Source organism: Haematobia irritans, chromosome 2 (genome assembly GCF_050003625.1).
Source record: "Haematobia irritans isolate KBUSLIRL chromosome 2, ASM5000362v1, whole genome shotgun sequence".
Lineage (NCBI taxonomy): Eukaryota > Metazoa > Arthropoda > Insecta > Diptera > Muscidae > Haematobia > Haematobia irritans.
In genome coordinates, this window is record NC_134398.1 from 42,630,481 (window position 1) to 42,643,673 (window position 13,193).

General features: G+C 30.9%; 2 protein-coding genes across 6 annotated transcripts in view; one reads left to right on the forward strand and one right to left on the reverse strand.

Moving 5' to 3' along the window:
* Nucleotides 1-203: 203 nt before the first annotated feature.
* LOC142224076 (uncharacterized) lies at nucleotides 204-5,243 on the reverse strand. Of its 5 annotated transcripts, XR_012719021.1 has the most exons (5): nucleotides 5,092-5,243; nucleotides 4,916-5,019; nucleotides 3,178-3,598; nucleotides 454-715; nucleotides 204-385 (listed from the first exon to the last, which is right to left on the reverse strand). XR_012719021.1 is itself a non-coding variant. In XM_075293888.1 (4 exons), exons 2-4 carry the CDS (start codon nucleotides 4,991-4,993, stop codon nucleotides 375-377), a joined length of 510 nt encoding a protein of 169 aa, XP_075150003.1. In that variant the 5' UTR covers nucleotides 4,994-5,019; nucleotides 5,092-5,242; the 3' UTR covers nucleotides 204-374. The 5 variants fall into 5 exon arrangements, 4 of the variants coding, with proteins under 4 accessions (XP_075150003.1, XP_075150002.1, XP_075150000.1 ...); XM_075293888.1 differs by lacking the exon at nucleotides 454-715 and having other exon boundaries at nucleotides 5,092-5,242; XM_075293887.1 differs by lacking the exons at nucleotides 204-385; nucleotides 454-715 and adding an exon at nucleotides 4,000-4,756 and having other exon boundaries at nucleotides 3,458-3,598.
* Nucleotides 5,244-11,404: 6,161 nt separating this feature from the next.
* Nucleotides 11,405-13,193, forward strand: part of LOC142224079 (uncharacterized) — a 40,883-nt gene continuing 39,094 nt past the window's right edge. Inside the window, exons 1-2 of the mRNA XM_075293889.1 lie at nucleotides 11,405-11,477; nucleotides 12,642-12,918. Of these exons, the coding sequence (XP_075150004.1) occupies nucleotides 12,807-12,918 (112 nt within the window). The 5' untranslated portion in view covers nucleotides 11,405-11,477; nucleotides 12,642-12,806. The remainder of the gene's footprint in view (nucleotides 11,478-12,641; nucleotides 12,919-13,193) is intronic.

A 13,193-nucleotide genomic window follows, 5' to 3' on the forward strand; every position in this document is an offset into this window, starting at 1 on the left:
TATAAATATTCAGCCGACAAATTCTCTACCTTTTCTATAAGCGACACAAAAAAACAATTTTCAATTATCAACATCTTTATACCAAAAAAATGGAAAAATATTTTTTCAATAGAGTATGAGAGTTTTGCCATAACTTTATTAAAAAGAAAAAGAAAAAAATCTGTTTTTACATACAAAAGATTGTAAATAAAAATATAATAAAATTTTGCCTTATTTGCTGATTACATTTTAATTTTGATTTAAAAAAAAAAAAACATATTACAGCCAAAATATATTTATTTTATTTCCAAATTTCTTATCCCTGTGCGTGCAAATTTGTTAGTGAAATGTTTGACTGGATAGTTGGTTTGTGTGGGCTCCCATACAGATTGCCTTTAAAATCCACCTGTAATCATAAAAAGATATAGAAAACGAAACTTTTAGTGGAAAGTTGGATCCATATATTTTACTCACTGATGATTAGACTATAAATATAACGGAGAAAAATGAGGGAAGGTGAGTATAATATAGAAACGGATCCTCTGCAATCAATTAAATTCAATAAACAATTTTTGATCCTGGGGTCTTTATTTTAATTTTCCTTAAAATCTTTTTTTCTATTTTTAACAACAAGGTTTTGGTGGTGTTTTATAGCAGTGAGCCTTGCAGGCACATTTCCATTTGCAGGGAACACAATCCCGTTTCAAATAACGCTTAGGACAAACACATGGTGGACCTTTTTGAAGAAGAAAAGCATAATCACATCAGTATATATGTGGATTCTTAGAATCAATGCTATAGTATACGGATAGGTACATTTTCGTGTAGATAAAGGTTTGTATTCCCTGACCTGACAATGAAGTAGGCCATGCATAGATTCTTTTTGAGGAAGAAAATCATAATCACATTCAGAGAATCAAATCAAATAACTCAAGGGTGGTGGTGCAATGATTAGCATGCCCGCCTTGCATACACAAGGTCGTGGGTTCGATTCCTGCTTTGACCGAACACCAAAAAGTTTGTCGGCGGTGGATTATCCCATCTCAGTAATGCTGGTGACATTTCTGAGGGTTTCAAAGCTTCTCTAAGTGGTTTCACTGCAATGTGGAACGCCGTTCGGACTCGGCTATAAAAAGGAGGTACCTTGTCATTGAGCTTAACATGGAATCGGGCAAACACTCAGTGATAAGAGAGAAGGTCAACAATGTGGTATCACAATGGACTGAATAGTCTAAGTGAGCCTGATACATCGGGCTGCCACCTAACCTAACCTAAACTAACCTAACCTAAGGTTGGATATAATGTGGGCTCGGATACAGTTAGACACATTTTAATTTAGATAACTGCATTCTCTGATCTGACAGTGGTGTAGATGAAGAACAGAATTTTTAAATATTGAAAGTTGTCAGGTATATAAAATGCCACATATTATACAGAGGATAGGCCAACTTTTTGTTGACAGTGGCGTGACGGGTGTTTGTAAATGGTTATTATTCCGCATGTATATAAAAAGGTCTTGGATTCAAGTTTCCAGTCTCTACTGAGCCTCAAAAAGTTTTTCAGCGGTTAACTATCCCTTCCTAGTACTGCTGGTGACATTTCTGAGTGTTTTTAAGGTTTCTCCATTATGTGAAATGTCGATCGGCTTTGTCTATAAAAAGGAAGTCTCTTGGTATTGAGGTATACATGGAATTAGGCAGACCTGAGTGATAAAGAGAGAAATTCATCACAGTGGTATCACACTGGACTGAATAGTCTGAAAAAGCCGGCTGTCACTATACCTAACCTAACCGGGCGTTGGACACTTTATAACCTTTTGATCGTTTCACGCTTCTTCAGATATTCGCTGTGGATCCGCAGTGGCTATCACCTTTTATGCTGAAGAGACAGTCTTCACCTTTCTGGGAGACGAGTTCTGTACACTGTTTTGAAATGGTCTCCAGTTGCGCTTATTTGTCGGAGTGAATAACCGACAGCTTCTTATTATTTTCAAAATTTTGAAGGACTTCTTTCCGATTTTTTCTAAAACCAAATTTTTTTCGAATTTTGAAAAATTGGACTTCGGATATTGAAAATTCTACTTTTGACTTTCACGACTTTCGTTAATTATCGATCAGTTGATTTTAATCAACATTAAAACTCGATTAAACGAATTGTTTCGATTAAAAAACAAAAATGGATCAATATATTTCGAAGGTTACAAAAGGTCCACTTCGGATTATTATTGAGAAAAGATCCGATAAACCGATATTCGAACTGATTCGATTTAAAAAAGAATTGAAAGTCGATTAATCAATTATGAACATTACAAAAAGTCGACTTATTTGTCATAGTGAATATCTGACAGCTTCGCAATTCCTAAATTTTTCAAAATTTTAAATGATTTTTTATTCGACTTTTTCTAAAACTAAATTTTTTCTTTCGAATTTTGAAAAATTCGACTTCGGATATTGAAAAATTCGACTTCGAATATTGAAAAGTCGATATTTGACATCACGAATTTCCTTAATGATCGTTTAGTTAATTTTAACCAAAATCAAAATTCGATTAGCCGAATTGAATCGATTAAAAGAAAAAAAAAAGTAAATGGCATTTCGAATGTTACCAAAGGTCGACTTTGAAAATTATTTGGAAAAAATGCGATAAGTTGATATTCGAATTGATTCGATTTAAAATAAAATTGAAAGTCGATTAATCAATTATGAAGATTACAAAAGTCGACTTCCGATCCTTTGATAAAAAGTCGATTACTGGAAAAGTCGATTTTCGTTAATGATGAAAAATTTGCTGGAACATCTAAAAAATTGCTGAAAAGGGACGCCGTTACGTTTTTCATTTTATTGTTTTACAGAAAAAATGATTAGCCGGAAAGTTGAGTCCATTTCTGTGTTAACTGTTTTGGGGGCACTTAAATCCAAACAAAAACACTTGAATGAGGCCAATCAAATATGCAACAACGTTCAAATTCTTTTTGTCAGTAGTCATCAAAGGAGAAGAATTACTGTACGTAGCATCGAAACACGCGGTTTTTCTTTAAAAAGCAAGAATCAGACAATAGACCGGTATTGCAGTTTAGTTTTTGCTAAATGATAGTTTTTGCTAAAGGATAATTTTGCATCGGACAGTGAACCTAAGTATTTTTCCTGACCATTATTGTAACCTAAAAACGTAAGTGGACATAAATTTTATTTTACTCACATGGATAGGTGGGTGGTGTATTGCAAACATTCCATATTCTTGGATCGGGAATGCCTCCCTCGGGCAAAGGTGGACAACAGCTAGTTGAAGGTGACCAAGGTACGGGTGATGGTGCTCCACATGGAGGATTTGAAGGACCACAACAAGGATCACATGAGCCTTCACAAGATGTTTGTGGTTGAGGACAAGCATTAGAGCCGCCGCCGCCACCACGTCTTTTCGAAACTCCCATGGTCATATTGGCAAAACGCAAAGGAAACGAAGATGGACAACAATTCGGTTTTGGAAAGGACATACATGCCGAACGACCCTGACACATAGCACGTGGGCATTTGTCTTGGAGGCCATTACGTCTGACACAATCGCAGGTGCTATACATAATGCCGCTACGTAATTCGGGATTTTGACAAGATTTATTAGACTGCAATGAGAAAAAAAAGACGGAAAATTATTTTTGTTTTTTGTGTAATCAAATGTATGCCCAAGAATATTACCAAGGTAGAGTCTCATTTGCTATTGGGACTCACCTTGAGTAATTAATCCAAGGTTAATCCCTTTAATCAATATGAAACTCACCTTGATAATACTCACTGATGTATTGTGAATGCTTTTAACAAGAAGGACCACAAGGATTCAGTGGCCCCATACAGGGGCCGCAGGGTTCACATGGAACTTGAGGTCCACCAGGACCACAAGGTCCACACTGAGTATTCCATGGTGTGGGTGAACATGGGTAGCATGGTCCACATTCGGGAGCTTCGTAAGGACAACCGGGGAGACAGGGACGACATGGACCGCTTGGTCCACAGGGTCCAGACGTACCACAGGGTCCACAAGGTCCACAAGGCCCGCAGGGGCCGCAAGGTCCACAAGGAGCTGGAACGTAAGGCCCAGATGGCATGGTCATTCCGCAAGGTCCACAATTAGGAGGTAAACCGCAAGGTCCACAAGGCCCACAAGGTCCACAAGGCCCACAAGGTCCATAAGGTCCACAAGGTCCACAAGGTCCGCAAGGTCCACAAGGCCCACAAGGCTCACATAATGGATATTGATTAGTAGAAAAACATGGCAATGGACCACATGGTCCGCACGGTGAACTCGGTCCCATGGGACAGGGCGGACAAGCTGCACTTGGTTTATAATTAATGGGCCCGGTTGGATAACAACAGAACTCTCTTGCTGGTGGCACATCTAATGTTTGAGGTTTGGGCTGGCACAAAATTGACTGACACACTTCTCTTGGCTCGCATATTTTCTTGGGATAGCACACCACATAGGGATCTGGTATCATTGATGGATAATATATGACTCGCGGTTCTCGAACCATTTGTGAAACCCATGTTAATTTTGGAACTTTTATGACACGTGTGGTATCGACCACTTTAGGTATGGTTATTTGGCGGCAACGATTAACCACCATTGGCTCGGGAACAATTTTTTCGGTAAAGACCACACGTTTTTTGCATATCAAACGGGGTGGCTGTTGAACTGTTATACATCTGGGCACCGGTGGTGGTATACGGGGAGCACATTGTGGTATGGCATCTAATTGAGCTCCAGTATAACATTTGGGCGAGCACTAGGAACATTGCAATCACGCAATGAGTGATGTTGAAATGTAAAAATTGCAGGGGGAGGAAGGAAAGGGTAAAATATGTTGCTATGGCAATTGTTTCTCGTAAAGGATCTTTAAGATTTCAAGATGGATTCTTTTTATCTTCCAATCTTGAGAACTTACCTCAAATGGTGCACAGCATGGGTCACAGGGACTGCATGGTCCACAAGGTCCACAGGGAGCGCAGCAAGGATCACACATTTTGTAATTTTTATTTGAAATTTATTCTGAAAAGAAAAAAAAAAATAAAATTGAGACTAGCGAAAACTGTTCAAAACCTCTGAGGAGGATTTACTTACATTTCTTAAAAGTTTTTAAGGAAAATTCTGGAATTGCAGATTTTTTTCACGTTTTTTTTTCTCTAAATTATTTCTAACGAAGAATTTGGAAGCGTCTTAGTTTATTAAATTATGGAAATGAATGAAAATTTTTAATTTATTTTTTTTTTGGAATACAGAAAAATTGAGTCAATGTTTACTTGATTGATTTAAACTATTTTCAGAGGAGTGTTTCTGTAGCAAGTTTTTTTTCAATTCTATGCACACTTTCGAAAAATTATATACGGTTACCGTAGGAATCCAGAAAAGTGCTTTTAATTATCTTGTCACGATGAAAGCCACTGTGGTGCAATGATTTCCATGTATAGTTAGTGTTCAATTTCAGGCTAAGGCAAAAAATCAAAACGCTTCTCCAAGTTGGCGTTGCACTACGTTTTTAATTTGTATCCGTATCGGGAATCCGAACTAAGATGGGAATATCCAAAGAGATCTTGTGAGTCGGCTAAGTTTATCAATCCAAGCGAACAGATGGATTTTGTGTGATTTTGCGCTATTGGGTGACTGAGATGGGAAGTGTCCAGAACGATCTGGAAACCCATCAACTCGCAAAGTCAAAAGTCGACTTTTTCAATTTTGAAAAACGTCGAAAGGTGGAAATGTCGACTTTTGGAAGCTCGAATATCGATTTTTTCTAATAATGAAAAAATCGGTTAATGGCCTGGCCACTTATTTTCTATAGAAATAAAATTTTGACAACATTTTCTATAGAAATAAAATTATGATAAAATTTACGATAGAAATAATATATTGACAAAATTTTCTATAGAAATAAAATTTTTACAAAATTTTCTATAGACATAAAATTTTGATAAAATAGTAGTAACATTTTGAGAAATTTTTCTAAGGAAACAAATCTTTCAAATTTTGTTTCTATAGAAAATTTGGTCAAAATTTTATTTCTATAGAAAATTTGGTCAAAATTTTATTTCTATAGAAAATTTTGTAAAAATTTTATTTCTATAGAAAATTTTCTCAAAATTTTGTTTTTATAGAAAATTTTCTCAAAATTTTGTTTTTATAGAAAATTTTCTCAAAATTTTCTAAAAATTTCATTTGTAAAGAAAATTTTGTCAAAATTTTATTTCTATACAAAATTTTGTCAACTTTAATTCTATACAAAATTTTGTCAAAATTTCATTTCTATAGAAAAATTTCTCAAAATTTTATTTATCTAGAAAAATTTTTATTTTGAGAAAATTTTATTTTGAGAAAATTTTCTCAAAATTTCATTTCTACAGAAAATTTTTACAAAATTTTATTTCTATAGAAAATTTTCTCAAACTATGATTTCTAAAGAAAATTTTCTCAAAATATCGATGTCTCCATTCCAAAGTACGCTAAAGTCAATTTTACAGGAAACAAGTTCAAAGTTTTTTTTGGAATTTCTCAATACAAAATTTTGTTTTACAGAAAATTTTGTAGTGAAACAAAAGTTTGATAAAATTTTCTATAGAAAAAAAAAAATTCAGAAAATTGTCTATAGAAATAAATTTTTGAGAAAATTTTCTATAGACATAAAATTTTGAGAAAATTTCCTAAAATTTTGAAAACAAAATTCTATAGAAATAAAATTTAGAAAAATTTTCTATTTTTGACATAGTTTTCTTTAGATTGAGAAAATTTCCTATAGAAATAAAATTTTGACAAAATTTTCTATACAAATAAAATGTTGACAAATTATTCTATAGAAATAATATTTTGAGAAATTTTTTTATAGAAATCAAATTTTGAGGAAATTTTCTACAGTAATAAAATTTTGACAAAATTTTCTTTAGAAATAAAATTATGACAAAATTTACGATAGAAATAAAATTTTGACCAACTTTTCTATATGTGAGACATAAAATTTTTTCAAATTAGTAGTAACATTTTGATAAATTTTTCTATAGAAACAAATCTTTGATAAAATTTTCTGTAAAACAAAAATTTGACAAAATTTTCTGTAAAACAAAAATTTTACAAAATTTTCTGTAAAACAAAATTTTGACAAAATTTTGTATAGAAACAAAAGTTTGATAAAATTTTCTATAGAAATACAATTTTGAGAAAATTTCCTATAGAAATAAAATTTTTAGAACATTTTCTAACATTTTGAAAAAAATTTTCTATAGAAGTAAAATTTGGCAATTTTCTATTTTAAAAATTTGGCAATTTTCTATTTTTGACAAAGTTTTCTTTAGAAATCATAGTTTGAGAAAATTTCCTATAGAAATAAAATTTTGTAAAAATTTTCTTTAGAAATAAAATTTTGACAAAATTTTCTATAGAAATAAAATTTTGAGAAAATTTCCTGCACAAATACAATTTGAGAAAATTTTCTATAGAAATAAAATTTTGAGAACATTTTCTATAGAAAAAAATTTAACCAACAGACGAGATCACCCTCCGACAGATCTAATTTGAACAGAGCCTCAAGAATCTTGAAAACCCATTTAATATGCTACAAGAATGACTCCGTCAATTATTGTCTTCGTAATCTTGAACCTTCAGACAATGAATTTAATCTATGGAGAGCTACAAAATATCTTAAGAAACCACAAAAAAGGAACTGCCTCTGGTACTTGGTGTCGTTCAGATAAAAGTAAAGTTGATGCGTTTAAATCTCTTCTGGAGGAAACTTTTACACCATTTTCTATCCGTGAGGCGTCTGATGATAAGAAAATTCGGGATTTTCTTGATGTACCCTGTCAAATGTATCGTCCGATCAAAGCATTCACTGTGAATGAAGTATGTAACGAGTTGAAGAAACTTAATGTTAAAAAATCTCCCGGTTACGACCTAATTGATGGAAGAATTTTGAAATCGCTGCCAAGAAAAGGTATAATTTTTCTTACTCTTCTATTCAACGCGGCGTTACGTTTGAGATACATCCCCATTCAATGGAAGTTAACCAAAATTATCATGATTTTGAAACCTCAAAAGCCAGAAAATTCTATAAGCTCCTACAGACCCATAAGTTTGCTACCTATAATATCAAAGGTATTTGAAAAGCTAGTACAAAAAAGACTGGTGCCCATATTGCGTGAGCTCAATATTATACCTGATCACCAATTCGGATTCAGACAAGGTCACGGAACATCTGAACAATGTCATAGAGTCATTCAAACCATTAGAGATTGTTTGGAGAATAAAGAATATTGCTCTTCCATTTTTCTAGATGTTAAACAGGCATTTGACAAAGTCTGGCATAATGGTCTGTTATACAAATTGAAGATCTTACTACCCACACATTTTTACCTATTGTTGAAATCACATTTAAATGAAAGGCGTTTCTATGTTAGTATCAATGAAGAAAACTCTGATATTGGTTGTATACATTCTGGAGTTCCTCAAGGCAGCGTCTTAGGACCAATATTGTATACTATTTTTACCAGCGATTTTCCCACTAGTGACGAGGTGACCGTAGCTACTTATGCCGATGATACTGCAGTATTGGCCGTAAATAAATCATGTGTAGATGCCTCAGAAATATTACAAGACCATATAGATATTATCGAAACATGGTTTAAAAAGGGGAATATAAAAGTAAATACTGACAAATCGAATCATGTAACATTTACACTAAACAAAGGTAACTGTCCGGAGGTCTATCTAAATGGAGATGTTATTCCAATGGCAAATTGCGTAAAGTACTTAGGACTAAATATTGACAGACGATTGACGTGGAAGGAGCATATAAAATCTAAACGACAACAGCTTGAAATTAAAACAAAGCGAATACACTGGCTTCTAGGTCCAAGATCACAGTTGAGATTAGAAAATAAGTTATTGCTATACAAAATAACCTTAAAACCAATCTGGACATATGGAATTGAACTTTGGGGTACTGCAAGCAACTCAAACGTTGAGATACTGCAAAGATATCAATCCAAAACGTTAAGGATGATTACAAGTGCACCGTGGTTTATGACCAACAAAAATATACACAAAGATCTTGATGTCCCAATGGTTCGAGATGTAATACGAAAAAGTAGTACAAATTACCTCAATAGACTAAGTAACCACTCGAATATTCTAGCTATAACTCTCCTTGATGATACAAATGAATTAAAAAGACTGAAAAGACTTATGGCGTTTTCTTTTCTGAAAAAAGGGCTTTGCCTTCATTTTGTCTATACAGAATGCGCATTTTTTAAATGTTACCAGCAACCTAAAAAAATGCTATCATTTCAGCGGGCAGAAAAGAATTCAAAGAAGGAAACAGGGCAATCGCAGCACTCCCGTTTGTTGGCAGTGCTGAAAATGCCCGTAATTTGCCTCTATGCGTGGCGTTATTTTCACAAAAGAATTCGAAGCCTTTTCGCACCTTTGCCTGTTTTTTTAGAAAAGAACCTAAAAAGTACATTTTCCGGGCAAAATGCAAAAAAAGTGCGCATTTTTTACAAGAAAAGAAAACGCCATTAGTGTTCTCGACTTGCCCTTTTTAACTTAAGTCAAAATTATATGTATATAGCCTGTAAATTTCATGGTATAAAAGTTATGTTTTTATGATATTAATTCAGTTTTTGAACAATTTCATCTAATGATTTAAGTTTAATGGAGCTTAACATAACATGTCATGTATTGTAAATTCATCCAACCAATTTTCTTAATATTTGTGTATTGTAAATAGATTGCAAATAAAGACATAAACAAAAAAAAAAAAATCACGATAGAGAAAAAAAAATTTCAGAAAACTTTCTATAACAATAAAAATTTGAGAAAATTTTCTATAGAAATCAAATTTTAACAACATTTACAATAGGAATAAAATTTTGGCAACATATACAATAGAGATAAAATTTTGACAACATTTTCTTTAGAAATCATATCGATATCCTCATTCCAGAGTACGCTAAATCGACTTAGCGTTTTTTGATGGAGTTCATTGTTTTTTATTCGGATTGATGTGAATTGCATCCTGCCAAAAGTTTGAATTTATTTGACACTTCTATCAAAAGTTATGGTTAATATTGTACGTAGCCTGTGAATAAAGTTTTAAAAATGTCCAATCCAAAAAGCGCAAAAAGCTTTGTTCGGTCTAAAGTGGTGTAAGTCATTTTTAGCCATGTTCAATTATCATTATTTTGAATTCGTACGTACTAAAAAAAAATCTACAATAAACATGGTTTTAAGACCGAAAAAAGTGAATTTATATCTTATACGGTTTTTGAGAAATTCCAAAAAGAAACTTTGAACTTGTTTCCTGTAAAATTGACTTTTTAGACTTAGCGTACTTTGGAATGGAGAAAATTTTCTTTAGAAATCATAGTTTGAGAAAATTTTCTATAGAAATAAAATTTTGTAAAAATTTTCTGTAGAAATAAAATTTTGTAAAAATTTTCTGTATAAATGAAATTTTTACAAAATTTTCTCAAAACAAAATTTTGAGAAAATTTTCTATAGAAACAAAATTTTGAAAAAATTTTGTTTAGAAATAACATTTTGACAAAATTTTCTATAGAAATAAAATTTTGAGAAAATTTTCTATAGAAATGAAATTTTGACAAAATTTTGTATAGAATTAAAGTTGACAAAATGTTGTATAGAAATAAAATTTTGACAAAATTTGCTTTAGAATTTTCTGTACAAATGAAATTTGTAGAAAATTTTGAGATAATTTTCTATAGAAATAAAATTTTGACAAAATTTTCTATAGAAATAAAATTTTGACAAAATTTTCTATAGAAATAAAATTTTGATCAAATTTTGTATAGAAACAAAATTTGGACAAAATTTTCTAAAGAACTAAAATTTAAAAAAAAAAAAATCTATAGAAATAAAATTTTGGCATAATTTTCTATAGAAATATAATTTTGACAAATTTTCCATATATTTTCAATATCTTTACAAATTTAAATTTCCGTGTTAGGCCACTATCAAGGTCCATTGTGAGTAAGTTCTCCCGATTTATAGAAGTAGTAACTTTTTCTTGTTGGTGTCAGCTAAAATCGTTAAAACGTTTAAAATTCGATAAATGTATAATTAAAGGTATATTTATAACCCAAAAAATCCCATTCATTCATTAAAAAAAAAAAAATAAGATCGATTTTTTATACTAACCACAAAAACTTCAAAATATTTTTTTTTAAGTAAAGCATTATTACACACTTTCTAAACAATTCTATTTATTTGTTTTTTGTCCATTCTCTATTTCAATTAAACTTAAAGGCTTTGCTCAAACATTAAAGAAACTGTTCCCAGATAACCACAGATGCTGATGAGAATAGAAATGTGTTTGAAATCGGCAAGTGATTTGAATGATCGTTTTGAGCTAAACTATTCAGTTCCTGTTTGGCGGCGGTTGGTGACGGTTCGAAAATTCGGAAAGTGTTCTGGAAACGTTTGAAAAAAAAATTGGAAATAAAGTGAGATATTTTTTTGAAGATAAAGTGAAAACCAAAGAAATATGAAAATTCTTTGGAAAATCCAAAGAAAATCACTTAAATTTAATGAAAAAATTGGAAATGAATAAAAATTATAACATATAAATTGATTTTAAATAAGATTTTTATAATAAAATTAAGGATTTTGTGGATTTACGGTAAACCGGAAGTGATGTCAGCATTATATGAAATAACTTGAATTTAGAAGAAATACCAAAGAAATTCAGATTTTTAGTAATGAAAAAAATAAAAATGAAATAAAACAGTGCTTTAAGGAAAAAGAAAGAAAATCCAAAATTAATTAATAATTAATTTATTTTTTATACTTATATAAAAAAATAAAAATTGAAATTTTTTAAAAATAAAAAATAGTATATAAATATTTATACAATCATTAAATATTATTTAAAATAATTAAAAATATATTTATATATAATTTCTCTTATTATTTAAAAAAAATGTAGAAAAATGTATAGTTTAAAAAAGTATTAAATTTAAATTATTAAATTTTTAATTACTTCATTTTCTACTTCAATCTAAAATTTGAAATTTTTTTAAGTGATAATACTGCACTATTTCATACAACAAAGTTCAAAATGTTATCACCCTTTTGTGTTATTTTTTTTTCGAATAAAGAGAAGTGGAAGTAGAAAATGAAATTATAACAAATTTTGGCTTCCCGGGTTTTGAGATTGACAGAAAAAAATATACAGTGAAATTACGGAAATAGAAAACAGCTGATAATGAGACCAATAACCGGCCGGCCATATTTGGTCCATTCATGAAATTTCATAAAATCATAAATTTCACTATTTGAGTTGTCTACTCTGTGATAAGAAAAAATACATACATATAAGTGACCTAATCATTTACGAAATTTCAAATTGTATGGTGTATTTTGAAAATGTGTTTGGCTTTGGTGAAATTGGAATTTTTATGTATTGGCCCTTATTTGCCATTAGGTCATTTTGATAAGCAAGGCTTTGTAATGTCGTCAAATTATTTTTAGCCCTAAAGTTAAAAAAAAGATTTTTTACAGATTTTTAATTTGCTTTGTTGTTGTTTTATTCCGTCTATAGAATTTTTATTTACTAGGAAATATTTTAACCAATCTCTGACAATTTTTTTATATTTGGTTAATTGCAGTTGCTTTTTATTCCACCATGTTTTTCAATTGAAAACTATTTTTTTAGTAATAAATATAAATTTAATATTTAATTGTTAACAATTGAAAAGAAACACAATTCTTCAATAGATTCGACTGTTCGTGTGTGTGTGTGTTAGTGTATATGATTTATTGCCTTAACTGCCATGGCAGGAGGCAACATTTTGAAATATTTTATGAAAATGTTTCAACATTGTGGAATATTCCTGCTGTTTGTCGCTGCCATTGTCACAATTCGGATAGCTGAAGTAAATGCAGGTGAGAGCTTATTCACAGATTTTGGTAATAATAATACAAATAAATTTTACTCAATATTTGTTATAGGGATACTACTAAAATCGAAAATTTATTTTATTTGTCAAAATTGTTTTGATATTCAAATTCGAATCTTGATATTTTAGAAAATCTCAAAAAATTAATTGACTAATCGAATTGTAGAAAAAAAATCGAAAAGTTCATAGGAGAATGTAATTTGAATTTTTTCATGCAGAACATACAACAAAAAAGTCGAAATTCGCAAAGTCAAAAGTCGA

Excerpts from the sequence above, each read along its gene's own strand:
- LOC142224076 (XM_075293885.1), bottom strand. The coding sequence starts at position 4,993 with ATGTGTGATCCTTGCTGCGCTCCCTGTGGACCTTGTGGACCATGCAGT. Across the intron at positions 4,757-4,915 it reads CATGCTGTGCACCATTTGAG|TGCTCGCCCAAATGTTATAC; the intron begins GTAAGTTCTCAA and ends CAATGTTCCTAG.